This window comes from Leiobunum rupestre, chromosome 9, assembly GCF_980474605.1.
Source record: "Leiobunum rupestre chromosome 9, qqLeiRupe1.1.hap1, whole genome shotgun sequence".
Taxonomy (NCBI): domain Eukaryota; kingdom Metazoa; phylum Arthropoda; class Arachnida; order Opiliones; family Sclerosomatidae; genus Leiobunum; species Leiobunum rupestre.
The window spans coordinates 25170044-25189689 of NC_143392.1; the positions used below are offsets into that span (position 1 = coordinate 25170044).

A 19646-nucleotide genomic window follows, 5' to 3' on the forward strand; every position below is an offset into this window, starting at 1 on the left:
TTTTAATGATAAAAAGTCTAAAATTTTATTTTATAATGTTAAGTCAAGAAATAACACTTTTAATTTGACAAAAGAATTTATTTTTGCAAGAAATCGAAATACTCTGGTAATATATTAAACTGTCAGTATTATATTTGCAAAGTAAAGTTGATCGTCCTCCACGTATAAATATGAAATAAATCTTTATAAAATAGATTTAAAACTGGAATCATATTCCGGACAAAGTCGCGGTACGGAGTAGAGTATCAGGATTCTTTACGGGACTACTAAGTAAAAAATTCCCTTCGTATACAAAAAATAGCTAACGCGGGTTAAACTTTCCCATACATTATAGAAATATATAATTCAAAATAATGTTTGTCGAGATTCCTCGAATGCTCTTTGTACACGTATTGATACGGATAAAATCAAATAAAACCAACTATATGTATTCACCACATTTAATATAAATGTTCGCCATATATTGCAATATCTCGAAATGTTAAATTTTTTTAATATAATTTGAAAAATTCAATTTTGCAACGCGGATTTGGAAAAATATATACACAAATCAATTCTAATAATAAATGAAAGTCGATTAATAGGGTTCAATTTCGGAAAAGATGTCCATTGAATATTTGTTCATTGTCGTACGTCATTACGTGTAGTTAATAATTGTTTGCCAGGTTATCGCTATCTAAGAGCAAATATCAAGCGAGTCAAAAGAAACCCATTTTGATAAAAGCGATATTTTAGTTTTATATCCACAATAATCGCAAATAATAATTTTGAATAATTGAAATATACTAAAAAGATGATTAAAGTGACATTAAAAATGAAAAACACTCTGAAGATTGTTGTTTCGAATTTATTTCAAAAATCGCCTATCTCGACTCGCTTGACTTTGGCTCTCGGATAGCGTTGGTTTCTTTAGCGTCCGATGTATTGGCAGAAGTAAATGAATACGAGAAAGGCGAGTGCCTGGCGTCCGGGAACCAGGGCGTCGTTTGGAGCTCCGTTTCCGCTGTTGCACATGCTGCCTCTACAGCACTGACGACAAAAGCGTATCTTGTTTCTCTCGCCCAAAATTATGCAGCCGCTGTCGCATTTCGATGCGCAATTTCTTCGAGTCAACGCAAATAAAGAGAGAGAAATTAACTGATTAGAATTTTGTCGTGAATCATTGCCTACGTTATTAGATAGGCCAGTGCAAGCAGTGGCGTAGCTGATGGTCCGCAGGGTCCGCGTCGCGGGGGGGGGGCACTAACCATAAAAAAATGAAAAGGGGGGCCCCATAGAGATTTTTGTGGGGGGACCTCTGAGTTCTCAGCTACGCCACTGAGTGTAAGATGGCCAATATCTTAAATAACTACAAAATAACAAATGGGGGAAATGTTTAAGCACGGCCAACTTTGATCTCTCGCGCTACAGCGGCCAACGCATTCGTCGAAGTTCCGTGAGCAAGAATTTCCCCCCTATAAACTGTCCTATAACCTGTAGGAGTTCAGAGCCACGCTCGTTTTTATATTGACTTCAATGCAAAAACTATTCTAAAATTAATATTCCGCTAGGGGCGCTCAAACCATACAGATATATTTTGCTCATAGGTTAACATAGAAACATCAACGAATGGGTTGCCACTGTAGCGCGAACAGTGCGTGATCAAAGTTGGCCATGGTTTAAGAGTAGCCACCTATTAGATGGCGCCACTAAATACTAGGGGTGAAACTTGTTGACCTTTCCCCTTCTTTTCTATTGGGCGATAAAACAGCGTGACCTTTAATCCGCTTGCGCATTGCTGGAAATAACTTAAATCCCTAGTACTCAGTGGCGCCATCTAATCGGTGGCTTTTCATAAACATTTCACTCATTTCAAAACAGCTGATCAACATAGCGTCGTGAATCGTGGCCTACGTTATTAAAAAGGCCGGTGCAGGCCTCCGGATAATAGTGGTACATTTGTGTTTCTTTACGTCTGATCTGGAGCTAATAATCTTGAGGTTTTCACGAAGTTCGTTATGAAGTTAATCAAGGTTTACACCTCCATGTAAAAGGCACTTTGCACGCGGAGCTGTAAAACTATAATTAGTACTTCAAAAATGTACTGATTGTAGTTGGCATTAAAATTGCAGACTTTTAGCACGGGCTGGATTACGGACTAATATAAAACATTAATATTAATAGTAAATTTATATTTTAAATTAAAAAATAATTATAATTTTTTTAAAGTGGAAAAAAGTTGTTTAATGTTTTTAAAAAAAATATATACCCATTATTAATTAATAATTAATTAACGTCTAACGATGTTCGACAAACGGGCGTAGTTTAAACTACATTCAATATAAGACGCGGGTATTTTTAATGGTTATAGACGTCATTGACATCTACTTCCGGTTGAAGACCCGAGTGAGTTAGTGCCTTTTGTGTACGTGCCATTTACGGACACGTGGATTTTCGTCCCATTTGCCGACAAATATTTTTTTAAATAAAATAAATTAATTGTAAAACAATTGAGTGGTGCCATTTGCGGACATGGTCTAACCTAACCTAACCCAACCTAATACCAATTTAAAGGGGAACGGCCAAGCTTTTCCAAATATGGCCTTATTTCCGTATCAAAAGATTAACAAGACGTTCAATATACTAACACGTACCTTTTTTGGTCTTGAAAAAATAGCTTTTGGCCCAAAAAGTTGAAACGAAAAATAACGCCAGGTGTTTGCGTTTGAATTTTCGCCGCCATCTTAGGGGCTGCCGCCAGCGCCCCTAACGCCGTATGAACGATTTGCGAACTATCCTAACTTTTAAAATCGCGCAATTTAGGCTTAAGTCTCTTTTAACTGGAACGCGCCGCGCGTACAAAACAAATTTTTCGCGCTTTTACGTTGTTTTTCTGTCTTACCGACTTCTCACCAGGTTTCGCGGCGGACGCGCGCTTTTCGATTTCCCGAAATTTCTTTATTTTATTAAAAATTAACCACTCAATATTTTTTGATGCGGTTTTCGCCATAAATTTTAGTTTTTAATGGGCTATAGGGCTGTCTAACTGGTTAAAACTTGACCGTTCCCCTTTAAGAACATTGCCTTACGTTCAAAAACTATAATACATTTAGTATCAATATACGAATGTACGTTAAAATAAACCTTTTGTCTGCTAATGGAACTGCTTTTCCAAAAATATAATTTTTTAGTTCCACATCTATGTATATAGACTATATACTGTATATATATATATATATAGAGGTGGCAGTATTGCTAGGACTAAAATGTAGTAGTAGTAGTAGTAGTTAGAGGTCATATTTTTGCTACACCTTTCATAACTTTTTATCAGGGCTTCATATCCATAGGCTAACGCCAAGAGCTGGGCACGGGCTCACCTCACAGAATTCGTATATGAGCTTACGGTTGGTCTCGGGCTCACCTTGGGCTCACCAATTATTGGGCGGGTCTTGGGCTCGAGCTTGCAATCTAAATTTCCCTGCCGATGTGAGGTCTCGAGCTCAGTAGATTTAAAACCTACCAACCGTCTCGTGCTCGGAATCACTGTAGTTATAAATATAGGGGCAGTCTCGGGGCTCAGGCTCACTATAGTTACTTACAAATAAAATGGTGGCCTCGAGCTCGGTCACACTATGTATATAGACTATATACTGTATATATATATATATATATAGAGGTGGCAGTATTGCTAGGACTAAAATGTAGTAGTAGTAGTAGTAGTTAGAGGTCATATTTTTGCTACACCTTTCATAACTTTTTATCAGGGCTTCATATCCATAGGCTAACGCCAAGAGCTGGGCACGGGCTCACCTCACAGAATTCGTATATGAGCTTACGGTTGGTCTCGGGCTCACCTTGGGCTCACCAATTATTGGGCGGGTCTTGGGCTCGAGCTTGCAATCTAAATTTCCCTGCCGATGTGAGGTCTCGAGCTCAGTAGATTTAAAACCTACCAACCGTCTCGTGCTCGGAATCACTGTAGTTATAAATATAGGGGCAGTCTCGGGGCTCAGGCTCACTATAGTTACTTACAAATAAAATGGTGGCCTCGAGCTCGGTCACACTATGTATATAGACTATATACTGTATATATATATATATATAGAGGTGGCAGTATTGCTAGGACTAAAATGTAGTAGTAGTAGTAGTAGTTAGAGGTCATATTTTTGCTACACCTTTCATAACTTTTTATCAGGGCTTCATATCCATAGGCTAACGCCAAGAGCTGGGCACGGGCTCACCTCACAGAATTCGTATATGAGCTTACGGTTGGTCTCGGGCTCACCTTGGGCTCACCAATTATTGGGCGGGTCTTGGGCTCGAGCTTGCAATCTAAATTTCCCTGCCGATGTGAGGTCTCGAGCTCAGTAGATTTAAAACCTACCAACCATCTCGTGCTCGGAATCACTGTAGTTATAAATATAGGGGCAGTCTCGGGGCTCAGGCTCACTATAGTTACTTACAAATAAAATGGTGGCCTCGAGCTCGGTCACACTATGTTTTAAAACTACTAAAGGCTCAAGCTCGAGCTCAATGTTTCGTCGCAAACTTTATTTATAAAATAGCCCAATTAGTGTTTTCGACATCCATTCCGGCATCAATGGCACACCTGGAAGACAGTCGGAGGCGGTCAGGCAGCCCTGAGCCAGGAATCCAGACTGCGCTAGGCCGCGCTAGCATCTAGCGCTTTCTTTTTTCCAAAGTAAATTTCGAACGTGGGCTAAGCAATATCGCGAATTCGAAGGAGATCGAGCTCATCCTCAGATACGAAAACAGTATTCAAATAAGTCTCGGGCTCGGGCTCAATCGTAATCGTGAGTTGAGCTCGGGCTCACCTTAGATATGAAAACTACCAAAATTAAGTATTATATGAATGACTGTACCTTCTTCCGGGTTCGGGTGCGCTGACGATGACTCGCGAGTTCATTGCTGTGGTATTCAGTGATTTCAGTCTCACGTGACACGACGTCATCCATACTTTTTATCCGCTACTTTATTTCCAAAACCAGGAATGTCAAAAAATTCGGTTTTGAATAAAAATAATGCAAATTCACGCGTTCGCGTTTCGATACCTTATTTCCAAAACCAGGTATCTCCAACAATTCGATTTTGAATAAAAATAATGCCTATTAACGCGTTCGCGTTTCGCTACCTTATTTCCAAAACCAGGTATCTCATAAAATTCGGTTTTGAATAAACATAATGCCAATAAACGCGTTCGCGTTTCGCTACCTTATTTCCAAAACCAGGTATCTCATAAAATTCGGTTTTGAATAAACATAATGCCAACTAGGAGCAACAAACACAAGGAGAACGCAGCTAGCCTTTAAACACGCTAACGAAGGGTTGTGTACGAATTTCATTGGACGAGCGTCACGAGCCTTTACGCTGAACGTTTTACGGGCGGGGGCGAAGACAATTTCCGAATTTTCCCCTTCCGACGGCAGCAGTCGCTAAAGCGTCTAGTCAATGAAAAATGTACACAAGAAAATCCACGACTTTTGACGGGTTGCGTTCTCCTTGTGTGGGGTGTTGTGTTTGTTGCTCCTAGATTCCAATAAACGCGTTCGCGTTTCGCTACCTTATTTCCAAAACCAGGTATCACATAAAATTCGGTTTTGAATAAACATCATGGCAATAAACGCGTTCGCGTTTCGCTACCTTATTTCTAAGACCAGGTATGCAAAACAATTCAGTTTGGGTAACGATCATTTAAATTTAAAAACGGTTCGTGTTATCTTTTCGTTACCTTCGACGATTCGTCAAATTTTCTCTGGACCACAATACCCATTGCGGCCCTCAGGAGTCCATACATTTAGGTCTCTGATATCTCAGCAACCACTGAGGCCGCAAATATTAATGGAGTATGAAACACTCTCAGAGGCGTGATATCCGTTTGGGCCTTCGTGGGCCCGTAACTCTGGGCCCTTGATTTTTCAGCGACGACTAAGGCCACAAATATAAATGATTAATGGATGATTAATCTCGATCGCGATACCCATTGGGGCGAGGGGTCGGACATTTACCAAAATCCCGTACACTTTGTCTAAAATCGCAAAATCTTTTAACTCTCTCTATGGTAAATTAACATTGAAATCCCAAAGTCACTTCAAAAATAATGATAAAATCGCCAAAATCTCTACGAAATCCCGAAATCCCGTACAAAATAATGGCAAGTGTCCGACCCCTCACATTGGGGCCCTTAAATTTGGGAAATTGAATTCTTGGAAAGCGCTAAGACCACATATGGAAACGATATGTCGATTCATGAGGGACAAAAGTTCATCTCAATATTGATGCCCATTGGGGCCCTTGAGGGCCCATACATATGGCTGATGTGGAACTAACATTACGGCTGGGCCGACTTGTTTACTTTACCAATAACATAGGTCCGCAAATGGCACGTGTCCGCAAACAAAGTCCGTCGAGAAAAATACACTTTTGGTTCGCAAATGGGAGGACCCAAAAAAGTACCACCAAGGCTTACGCAGAAGACCTGCTTTTGTCTAAATTGACTTTTACTACGTTGCACGACATTACTTCAAAATCACAGACGTAAGTTTATAAAGTCAAAAATTACTTATTGCGCACAAGAAAGCTTACCTCTCGATGGAAAAGAATTTTCGAAGCATGTCCTCGCTTTCCAAAGTATACTGAACCCTCGTTACCTGAATAAAAGAACTTTTTCAATTGAGTTTTTAAACGGACCAAAAAAAAAGGTTTACAACAACCAGAATGGGGAAGATTTGTGCTCCGGATATGCTGAAGATGGCGCTATACACGACTAGGAAGTTTCCCCGCTTCTATTTATTAACGGCGATCGACGCATGCGTCAAGACTCAAGCGCCGTTATAAATAGAAGCGGGGAAACCTCCTAGTGTTGTGTGGCAACACCTTCAGCGTAGTCTGAGTAAAACTCTTCTTTATCGCATACAATATAATATCGTACGAGATAATTCGATTTAGTTGTACAAATTGAATCATGTACTTCTGCAAGTTCGAATCACTGCTCAAAATTTGCTACGTTGTGTATTGAGGTATCTCGAAAAAATGTATTGGCTAATAATTGTTTTTTTTTTAGTTTTTTTTATTTACAACAATATTACTGTGATTTCCAATGATTGCCAACAACTGTACTGTGATTTCCAGCGATTGCCAACAACTGTACTGTGATTTCCAGCGATTGCCAACAATTTTACTGTCATTCCCAACTATTGCCAACAATTGTACTGTGATTCCCAACTATTGCCAACAATTTTACTGTTATTTCCAGCGATTGCCAACAATTTTACTGTTATTTCCAGCGATTGCCAACAATTTTACTGTTATTTCCAGCGATTGCCAACAACTGTACTGTTATTTCCAGCGATTGCCAACAACTGTACTGTGATTTCCAGCGATTGCCAACAATTTTACTGTCATTCCCAACTATTGCCAACAATTGTACTGTGATTCCCAACTATTGCCAACAATTTTACTGTTATTTCCAGCGATTGCCAACAATTTTACTGTTATTTCCAGCGATTGCCAACAATTTTACTGTGATTTCCAGCGATTTCCAAAAATTGTACTGTGATTTCCAGCGATTGCCAACAATTTTACTGTGATTTCCAGCGATTGCCAACAACTGTACTGTGATTTCCAGCGATTGCCAACAACTGTACTGTGATTTCCAGCGATTGCCAACAATTTTACTGTCATTCCCAACTATTGCCAACAATTGTACTGTGATTCCCAACTATTGCCAACAATTTTACTGTTATTTCCAGCGATTACCAACAATTTTACTGTTATTTCCAGCGATTGCCAACAATTTTACTGTGATTTCCAGCGATTGCCAACAATTGTACTGTGATTTCCAGCGATTGCCAACAATTTTACTGTGATTTCCAGCGATTGCCAACAATTTTACTGTTATTTCCAGCGATTACCAACAATTGTACTGTGATTTCCAGCGATTGCCAACAATTGTACCGTGATTTCCAGTGATTGCTATTTTGCTAACAATTTTCTGTGATTTCCAGTGATTGCTGCTAACAATTTAACTGTGATTTCCAGTTTTAATTTGAGCGATTTCTAATTATTCAATTTGTTTTAAGTGTTTACTCGAGTGCTAATTTATTTGCTGAAGAAGATCAGCTTTATTTTTGTTATTGGAATCAAAGATAATGTTACCCATTGCGACGTCACCCGTATCGGCTCGACCCCTATACCAAAATGGTTTCTATGGTCTAAAATATGTAGTAGCAGTATTCTATTGTAGCGTATTTAGAAATAATGGAGGTAATGTATACTGAAGACCCATCAAATATTCTAACGGAATTATTTACTACTAACATTGCCAAACTTTCAACCATTTGGGGAAGGAGCTCGATAGTATTAATATAATACAGGCCTTGGGCAATAGCTTTGGAAATTCGCGAAGAATCTAATTTATTCATAATGGAATTTATGAGCCGGACGGACTCGCAAATTGGATCGCGAATGGCACAATGGCGATTGCTCGCGGCATTTCAATCCTTTCATATTTGCAGTTCTCGCCTCGCGGAAGGACTTAGAACAATTAGCGGCTCTGTCACGCGGTGGCGTCGTTTCTAAGCTCCTCCCTCATCCATTTCAGCCTTTGACCCGTGGCAGTCATTTTAGATCAATTTCTCGTTACACCCACTTCTGTAAAGCTATCACCAGAAATTGATAATATATATCTTGATAGAGAAGTATCCATTTAAATATAGAGATGAGTGAATTTTCAAAACTTTTACCATATGTAACATAATCACATAAGTGTATAATATTGTTACATAAGTGTGACACTTCCTATTCTTCACAAAACAGACTGCATTACGGGCTTCGTTGCTGTTTAGCGTCCGCTTGCTAACGCGTTACAAGTAGCCTTTGACAGTGCCTCGCTAGGGGGAGATATTCTTCTTGTGATGACGTCACACCGTTACTAGCTTTCAGTAAAATATTACCCAAAGTGACAAACTTATGGAATAATATTATAGACTTATGGTAAAACGCGTCAAAACTATAGTTTATAATTATGTTCCTTATGTACGACCATAAGTCTATAATTATATTCCATAAGTTTGACCATAAATTCATTATTATTTTATATAAGTTCATAATTATTTTATATAAGTTCAGCCATAAGTTCATAATTATTTTATATAAGTTCAGCCATAAGTTCATAATTATTTTACATAACTACGAACATTAGTCTATAATATTTTGCATAAGTTCGACCATTAATCCATAATTATATTATAGACTTTTGCTCATAAGTATGCCATAAAAGCATTTTTTTAATGAAACCTTGTTCACCGGATATGACGTAACCTTTTCAATAGCGCAAGGATTATACTAACTTTTGCATTTTTATGTCCATTTATTGTATGTTCCGTGTGAAACAAAGTCTCATTGCACTATTTTCTATTAAAATGTTAAACAGAGGCATTTAATGTTACTTATGCTATTAAGATATTATTTATAAATTAGTGAAAGTCCTGTAATGGGAATTTGTGACTATGAAGTTATCGAACTATTACCCTATTTTTCGTCGTCAGGCGGAGGGATACACATTTTGAGCCGTGATGCGGTTTAGCGATAAAATCGCGCCCAACAGAATCTGCGAAGGTGCGAGTTTCATTTTTTTACGTCCAAGAGGTACATTATATTATCATAAGTAACATAATATCCGAATGTATGACATAAATCATTACGTGATTAAGAACTGACAACTTTACGCGAACTGTTACTTGTCTATGGAAGGGGCCACCGATAGCCTATTTTAAAATATCAGCCAAGGCTTATTGAAAATTGAAACGCCTTCAATAGTAAAAATAACGTTAAATTTGGTAAAATAATGATACATTATTCAATAGAAACATAAAATTGACTAATAAAAACTTCACCTTTTGTTTAAGGAAGTGTCACTCTTATTTATTACCATCACACTAACCTAGCACTTCCGTTTACGCAATCACTCCGCGACAGACTATCAATACCCAAAATAGTTCAGCGTCATACTAATGTATCTTATCTTACTTAGGATAATAAGTACATTTGCTAATACTGTAAGTTATATAACAAAAATAAGTATGACCATTCCAATTGTTTTAATGCTAATTTCCTGACCGAACCTTTTTTCGACACTGACATTCGCTTGAGCTGAATCGCGTGATATCGTTATTGGTAGTAGCATATGTAACATAATTACTCATAAGTACCTTTATTATATTCAAAAATCCTCACTAATGGTTTGTTTCACCACGAACCAGTAAAAAATGGACTACGTTAGATTTTAACCTTTTTATTCATCCTAATAATTTTGGGAGTCACACTATTGGCTACTAACATATTAAATTAAGCCAATGGAAAACCTCTAAATTGAGAAGGAATTTTTTGCGTCGGAATTTTAGTCAGCCCAATGTAGCTTTATTGAAATATATAAACTCGCTTGGTTTGTGCGGATGAAGTTAAATAATGAGTAATTTAGAAAAATAAAAGGTTGGGGAAAATGACCAATAAGTGATCGCTTTCCGAAAATGGAACAAGTCGTCGAAGTGGGATATTCCACCAGCGTTATTAAAACCCATATCAAGCCTAGAAGAAATAGGCCTAGGCTCAAAAGAATCTGCAAAGACTCCAACCTTGTAGATGCGCCAGAAAAGCTCAACCTGAATTTCAACTATTTTTTCCAATAAACCTTCTTCTTTTATTTGACAATGCAAATTTATTTTAGAACGTGAGTCTCCGAGAACTTCATTAATTAGCATATTAATTGCATTAACAGCAATTGTAGTTCATTTTAGCTCCTAAGCCTTGGTTGTTCAAACCGGTTTGTTTACTAAAATAATGGCCGTCGGTTTATCAGACGTAGAGCTAATTGGGCGACGGCATTATCGGCATTTGAGATTCAATGACGTCAAATATGACGTCAAATATTACGTAGGGTGCGGATGACGCAATATCTGTGAAACAAACCGTTAGTGAAGAAATAGAGCTAGTGGCATACTTATAAGTAATTATGTTACATATGGTAGTAGCATAAGCCTATCATAAGGTCCCCATAAGCAAAGATCTACCATAATAGGGGCCCATGTTAACGGTGTTGTCCTGGAGATAAGAAAATTAACGTACGACGATAGGGTAGTAGCGCCATCTTCGTTTTCAAAATGTCTACATCTAAAGTATTATCTTACTTGGTAGAGCAGACACGCTCGGGTTGATAAATGTCACATAAAACGTGTCTAATTCTCAAATTTGAAAAATAAATACCTTCAGAAACAAGTTCTCTTATTTCTAAAAGCCAGTTTTAGGTTCTGGTGAATCATTTTGCAACGATAAGTGTTAATTTTAAGTTTAAAAGCGATAAAATTGCGAATAAGCCTTGGCTACGGAGCTAAGGGCTCGCGCCGGAGATTTATCCCGGGAGGTTCTAAGTTTAAAAACGTTCGCGCAAGGCTTCTGCGCATTCATCATGCAACGCGCGAAGTTCATTTGGGGAAATGCCTAGTTGAGGATGTGGCCACTAGGAGCTGCAGAATTTGAATACTTACCTCTTAATAACGGGTATGTGATCGTCAAAAATTTGGCCTAGACCTTTGCTTATGGGGACCTTATGATAGGCTTATGGTAGTAGTATATTTCGCCTTTATAATATTTACATACTAGGGAGCTCTGTGCTGAGAACTAAACACCTAGATTGCGCAATAGCTCTCTCTGTAAATCAGTTCATAAATGATGTTTGTATAAAAAAAAATTAAAAAAACCAAGATATAAAGCATGATGCTGTTACGTCACACAGGGCCGCCTTATCCACCAGGCAGACTAGGCAAAGTGCCTATGGGGCCTACGAAAAGTTTACGAGACATTAGGGCCTACAAAGATCCGAAAAGTCGGTAAATGAGATATTTTTGCTTAAAGGCCGACTTCATAAATCTTCGGTTTACTCTGTCTTTCACTGGAAGTCGGCTGACTGCATCGCACACGTGTATTGCAGTCAGCCGACTTCCAGTGAAAGACAGGGTAAACCGAAGATTTATGTAATCGGCCTTTAAGGCCTACGGAAAGGTTAAAACGGCCTTGACATCACAAGACACAGCTTTATTACAGTGACGTAAACGACACATTAAAACCAAAAGGACCAGTTACTTTATAGAAAGAACTATTGACATACTTATTGTTATTATGTTACTTATGCTAATATTAATAACGTTCATTTTAAAGCAATGCCTACGACAAAATCTATATTATGAGCCTAACTGGGTCCGACCATCAATATTTGAAAGCGGACGATGTTTAATTAAATTCTCCGCTAATTGAAAATATTAAGCTCTACCAAAAGTTTTATAATTGTTTAAAATAAGTGTTAAATATTTACTGACAAGTGAGATAAATTTCTAGAATAACCAAACATTTTTATAAACTTTAACTAATAGATGTTTCTATAAAATGAAATTAATAAAAAATGGAAATATATTTCATCTTACGTCACCATTCAAAGTATTATTATTACCAGAAGCGTATAATATTGATCTTCGGAGATAAGTAACCATATCCCTATAGTGCTAATGTTATTCGAGCCGAACGAAATATCCGTCTAGCCTGCGAAGGTACATGTTTCATTTTTGTGGCCTAGATGGTAACTTTCCTCGTAAAATATATATCATAAACGTCTGGTATTAATATAGTATTAGCACGGGTTCTATTTTCATTCAAATTTAACCCTAGTTTGATTAAAATATACCCTATGTTGATCCTAATTTACCCCTAGGTGGATCCCAATTTACCCCTAGGTGGATCCCAATTTACCCCTAGGTCGATCCCAATTTACCCCTAAGTCGATCCCAATTTACCCCTAGGTCGATCCAAATTTATTAGATTTTCAACGCAATGTAAATTCTGGCTATTAGTAGACGGCCTTTTGTAACAACACTATCACCATCTGTAGATTATTTGCTGAACCACAATTCAGAAGACGATAGTTTCTAGAATCCTGGGAGCGTTGCTAATTAATAGTTCAGCAATTAATCTAGAGATGGCGCCTCGTTTGTGGCTGTACACGCTAGTCTCCAGGACAGGGTGGGATCACCTAATTTGGACCATTTACCCAACACGTTCCACTTAGGCGTTATCTAGCGCGGGCTTAACCTGTCCATTATGGTACCATAAGACTTGTAACGTCATCCCAGAGTAAGGAAATAGCGACGCGCTGTCAACGGCTACGTGAGACGCGAGAGTGAAAAAACGCCAAAACTAGACGAAGCGTAGTTTAAATTTTGGTCACAAGTATCGCCGCCTACCAATCGAGTTTTAAAATGAAATCAATCAAATGAAAAACATTGAAATTCAAATATCGTCTGCTATTCCTTCACATATTTAGTAGACGGATATTAAAGCAGATGGCGCTATATTTCATACACTCGAAGCCTATAGATTTTATAGCGCTTTGGCCCCAAGTTTATCTATACGTGCTCGTCACCATAACGATCGCGTGCAGGTAGTCGTACTCTGCCCATAGTTGGTAATTTGTTTTCCAGTTGCCTATCTTTTTCTCGATAGATGCTCTTTTTCGGGTACGACGTCATAACACACATAGCTAGCAGTAATTATTTCGACTAACTGATATACTTAGCCTAAGTAACTTAGGGTTATATTTATAAATTTATGGTCGTGCATGTGAAACATAATTATAAACTTATGGCCGTGCATGTGAAACATAATTATAAACTTATGGCCGTGCATGTGAAACATAATTATAACTTATGGTCGTGCATGTGAAACATAATTATAAATTTATGGTCGTGCATGTGAAACATAATAATAAACTTATGGTCGTGCTTATGGAATATAATTATGGATCCACGAAACATAGTTATAGACCCACGAAATATAATTATGGACCCACGAAACATAATTATAGACCCACGAAATATAATTATGGACCCACGAAACATAATTATGACGCCACGAAACATAATTATGAGCCCACGAAACATAATTATGAGCCCACGAAACATAATTATGAGCCCACGAAACATAATTAAGGATTAATGGTCGAACTTATGAAAAATGTTATAGAGACGTTCTTCTGAAAAATATAGACTAATGTTCGTAGTTATGTAAAATAATTATGAACTTACGGTTGAACCAAGAAACACAGGGACGTCTCGCTCATAGCATCAGGGGCGTAGGAACCGGGAGGGGAGGGGGCAGGGGGGCAATGCCCCTCCCTAGAATTTTGCTGGAAGGGGCAACTAATGTTATTGCCCCTCCAACTTTTTGGTCAGTTGAAATCTTCAAAAGGCTCAAATTCTCATTTTAAAAGCATATAACGCTTATAGAACCTCAACTGTGTTTAAATTTCAGTCTTTTCCCGCCAATTTGCATAGTGGTAAAAAGTACATATGCATTCGGAGAAGCTACACTCCATTAAAAATTCAAAACCATTCTCCAGACCCCTTTTGGTTTCTCTTTGCCCGCTCCGACTTCTAGAACGTTCATACGCCCCGCATAGCATACCCAACGCTTTATTTTTCGGCGGGGCTTTGTTGCGGCTGCGGTTAGAGGGGGGTTAGGTGATAGATAGTCAATAGGCGCCATCCATGAGAGATAAAAGAACTTGAAAAAAATAATCAGCTAAGAGTTACATATTTTTAAATTATTTTATATTTTTTTAATATTTTAGGGACACAAATATTAAAAAACATACCAGAAATTTCGTTTTTTGGAGCCATGCTGTTGCAGGCCACGTGCTGACAGATTGTAGGGCTGTGCACGTGACTCAAATAGCCAATAAAAACTGACTCACCTTCGCTACTAGGTCTAAGGTTGAACTTATGTAAAACTAGCCGAGAAGCCCGCCTTACAGGCGGGCCCTCAGCTAGTTGTGTGTTTCGAGGCGCTCCACTCCAGGACGCCCCCCCCCCCAACCCCTTTTTTCCATGGGATAATTTCCTTGGCACCCTTTTCCCCATAGTCGATCCACCGCAGTAAGGTCCTTACCCCCCTTTTTCCCATGTGATAATTACCGGGGTACCCCCTCCCCATTTTTTCCTTGTGGTAATTACCGTTCCTCCCCTTTTTTCCCATGTTATAATTACCAAGGTGCTCTTTTACCCATAGTAAAACCACCGCAGTAAGGCCCTTCCTCCCCATTTTCCCCATGAGATAATTACCGGGGTACTCCTCCCCCTTTTTCCCATGTGATAATTACCAAGGTGCTCTTTTACCCATAGTAAAACCACCGCAGTAAGGCCCTTCCTCCCCATTTTCCCCATGAGATAATTACCGGGGTACTCCTCCCCCTTTTTCCCATGTGATAATTACCAAGGTGCTCTTTTACCCATAGTAAAACCACCGCAGTAAGGCCCTTCCTCCCCATTTTCCCCATGAGATAATTACCGGGGTACCCTCTCCCCCTTTTCTCCATGCGAGAATTTCCGTAGTACTCCCCTCCCCCTTTCCAACGCGAGAATTTCCGTGGCTCCCTTTACCCCATAGTCGAACCACCGCTGTAAGGCCCTTCCTCCCCTTTTTTCCCATGTGAATATTACAGGGGTACCCCATCCCCATTTTTCCCATGTGATAATTACCGTGGTACCCCCTCTCCGCTTTTCACATGTGATAATTTCCGTAGTATCCCCCCCCCCCCTGTCCAACGCGAGAATTTCCGTGGTAGCCTTTTTCCCGCAAAAATAACACAAACTCGCAGTCGTTCCAAACCTCCCTGTACCCTTTTAAACCCCCTGTATCCAATGGCTGATGCATCAAGACCACGGGACTAACGTACGCCGAGAGAGCCACGGGACCAGCGTTGCCAGGTCAAAAACTTAAAATTATTGCACCCCTGATCGAGAATTATTGAATTCTTGGTAAAATTATTGCATTTCCTCTTATTCAAAGAACTTGTAGTTATTTAAAATTTTAATATTATTTTCTTCATGAAACATGAGTCAAAACCACCTAATTTAGAGATATTGAGGCGGAAGTCGGTAGTTTTGTGTTTCGGGGAAAAATAAGAGATGGCGCTATCGTCCTGGAGCTGAGTAGAACAGAACTGTCAAACTGCCGCAAACTGATTTTAGTAACTTTAGTTGTGAGTTACAGCTCCAGACAATTTTGTTTGTATGGGGCTGAACATTAATAAAAATCATAATATTCGATTTATGTAAAAATTATTGAAAATATGGTACATCTTAAGGAAATTATTGCATAAAAGCGTACCATATGGTACACGGCTAAAATTATGGTACGACCAAGATTTCGAAGTAAAATTATTGAAGTGTACCATAATTATGGTACGCCTGGCAACGCTGCACGGGACTTTCAAATCGGAACGAACCCGAAAGCTGCACAGAAACACACAGGCCTTCTGATACTACCCCCGCACGATCCCCCCCCCCCTCCGAAATTCGCGGCTGCAAGAGAGAAAATTTTCGGGTGTATTGCGTGTTGGGACAAACACGGCCCAACTCTCAGGGGCGACAGATTTTGAGCATTTTTAGAAACTGACATTTGCGTCACTTTAGAAACTTTGTAATAAAAAAACTAAAATCAGAATTGGAAATCGAAGCCGACTCGATGCGAATTGCGAAAACGCAAATCGTAGCGTACGTAAAAAAATGCCACGCGACGCTCGCGCCCGTAACGCGCGCGCGAAAAGCGTCAGAAAATAGAGAAATAAATCTCGAAAATCGGTTGACGAACCTACCTACCTACCTACCTACCTACCACCCAATCAACAGCTTTTTATTATATAGATAATAACGAATTTATGGTCAAACGTATGGAATATAATTATAGAATTATGGTCGTACTTAAGAAACATAATTATTAAATATAGTTTCGACGCGTTTTACCATAAGTCTATAATATTCTTCCATAAGTTTGTCACTTTGGGGAATATTTTACTGAGAGCTAGTAACGGTGTGACGTCATCACAAGAAGAAAATCTCCCCCTAGTGAGGCACTGTCAAAGGCTACTCGCAGGAGCGGATCCAGGCCATCAAGTAAGGAGGGGCGATCATGGGCATTCAAAAGTCGTCTGCTATTTCTTCACAAATTTAGTTGGCAGGTAGATGGAGCGTGAAAATGTAACGTGGAGCTCTCATTTTCGTTTGCTTAAACGAAGTACTTTCTACAACTAGAAAGTCTAGTATACTCTAGTCTCTATAAATATATTTCAATAACTTCAATGTTTTTTATGTTTTTTCAAGTATTCTAAGGGGGGGCGATCGCCCCCATCGCCCCCCCCCCTATGGATCCGCCCCTGGCTACTCGTGACGCGTTAGCAAGCGGACGCAAAACTGCGACGAAGCCCGTAATGTAGTCTGTCTTGCGAATAGCTTTATTGCCGATTTTGTTCAAAGTAAGGCGTAATGTAGACCTATATGTGATATGAAATTTCCCGAAAGGAGACGTTGCACTACCCATTCGATTTGCCATGGCAACCGAAAATGTTTTTGACCACTTAAAACAAAATAATCTCAATTTCCTTATTTTACCCAAAAATTGTTACAATTTTACCCCGTAAATGTTCTAAACTTGATAAAATTTACCTAAATGTGGTCCAAATTATACATTTCGTGAATTTAAAAAAAAATTGAAATTTCGTAGAAAACCGAGAAAATCCCATGCTTTTTTAAATGGAGATTTTTATTTGTTTTAAGTGGTCAAAAACATTTTCGGTTGCCATGGTATATCGAATGGGTAGTGCAACGTCTCCTTTTGGGAAATTTCATACCTCATATAGGTCTACATTACGCCCGACTTTGAACAAAATCGGCAATAAACCCGTCGGGTACTCTCCTTGTCAGTGAACTGCCACACTTGGGTACTCTCCTTGTCAGTAAAACTTTTGCGTGTGAACTGCCACACTTATGTAAGAATATTATACACTTATGGTTTTACAGTAAGGGAGGGATTTAATTTTTTCGTGGTGGTGAATGTAGGCAACTTCACTTACCATGCAAAACATTTCGTCCGCCTTACACGTTTTGGTGTAAATGTTGGAATTATTTGAGGGAAGAGTCTGACAATCGGTGTCGCTTTGAGAATTGCAAGAGAAGCAAGTTAAGTTTGGCGCGTGCACTTGTAGACCGCTCACCCGGTTCATCACTAGGGACAAAAAAACAAAGTAGAGGCGCATGGTTTAATTCGTCTGTTATTATTTAATAATCGAGCAAGAAACGAGCGGTTGTTTTTCAAACGATTATTATATTGAAAGGTTTCGTACCAATATCCGTTGCAAAGAATAGGAAGAAATGATTAACGCTAAACTTCATCCTCTAACATATAAAGGCCTGCCCGAGTATATTCACGTTGCGAAGATTAAAGCTTTCAGCGCGTATTACGGGCAAAGATTAGCGACGGTTAACGCGCTCCCGGAGTGCACGCTACCTTCGAACGTTTCTTCATCTCTCGGTGGAAAACAATATTTGATAGCAACCCCGCAGTTCGTTTTCGGAGCGGTTTACTTATTGAATGACGTTGACGTTCTCTTCTGACGCATTCTCTCTCGCTCGCTTCCGCCGATCTGTGGTTCGGGGTTTAAAATTATACAGAAATTACAATGCGGGGCCCACCCGTGCCCCGCGTTCCGACCTACACTCTTCGATTTCTATGCTATTTTTAGATCTTAGTTTTACTCAACTGCCGCCATCTGACGGCGAATATCGTAGAGATTAATTTATATATTTTATGTAAATTTATATATATTTTTTATTTTCTTTTTATAAGGTATTTTCTAGGTTTATTTACTAAAGCGTTAAAAATCGTTTTGCAATAATCGTATTTTAAATTGATTTTTAACATGTTTTAACGAAATTCAAATATTGGTCGTGGTTTAGATTATTGTCCCATGGTGTCCATGATTGTCCTATATTATACTTTTTTTTTAAATCGATAATTATCGGTTTAAAACATGTTTTAAAGTTCGCAAACTTAAAAAACTAAAGTTGAGGCGGTAATTGTAGACTTATGGTGGTAATTTTGATTTTTATAAAGGCGGTTTCTGTTTTTTGAATAATTCCATAGCTATTTATACCAAAGTGTAACAGTTTCCTATTTTCCGCATGGTACATTTTTACTGAAAGTTCGTATATTCTATAAGATAATAATAAAAGGAGGTTATTGTACAGGAAATACAAATATACAAATCTTGTGCAAAAATAAAATAAAATTAAAAACAATTAAGAGAAACAATAAAATTTTAAAGTATGACATTTAAATTTAATATAAATAATTAAATTTCAGGATAATTACATTTAAATTTCAGGATAATTACATTTAAATTTCAGGATAATTACATTTAAATTTCAGGATAATTACATTTACATTTCAAGATAATTACATTTAAATTTCAGGATAATTACATTTACAGTTCAGGATAATTACATTTACATTTCAAGATAATTACATTTACATTTCAGTATAATTACATTTACATTTCAGGATAATTACATTTACATTTCAGGATAATTACAAATAAATTTCAACATGTGGCAAAGCTAGAGCGATTTCAAAAACCACTGAGTCGTGCTGAGATTGAAAGCCATTTCTAGTATAACTGCAAAAATTTTTGGTGGACTTAAGTCGTCATTTATCTGCTCATTGTCTCATAGGACCATTATTTTTACCGCTAGAGTCGCTTATCTTCTCTC

General features: G+C 38.4%; 1 protein-coding gene across 1 annotated transcript; it reads right to left on the reverse strand.

The window, feature by feature from the left end:
- Positions 1-91: 91 nt before the first annotated feature.
- Positions 92-18595, reverse strand: LOC149926956 (uncharacterized). The gene is made up of 4 exons (XM_090158623.1): positions 18221-18595; positions 17951-18102; positions 6583-6647; positions 92-1102 (listed from the first exon to the last, which is right to left on the reverse strand). Exons 1-4 carry the CDS (start codon positions 18267-18269, stop codon positions 910-912), a joined length of 459 nt encoding a protein of 152 aa, XP_090014749.1. The 5' UTR covers positions 18270-18595; the 3' UTR covers positions 92-909.
- Positions 18596-19646: the final 1051 nt, after the last annotated feature.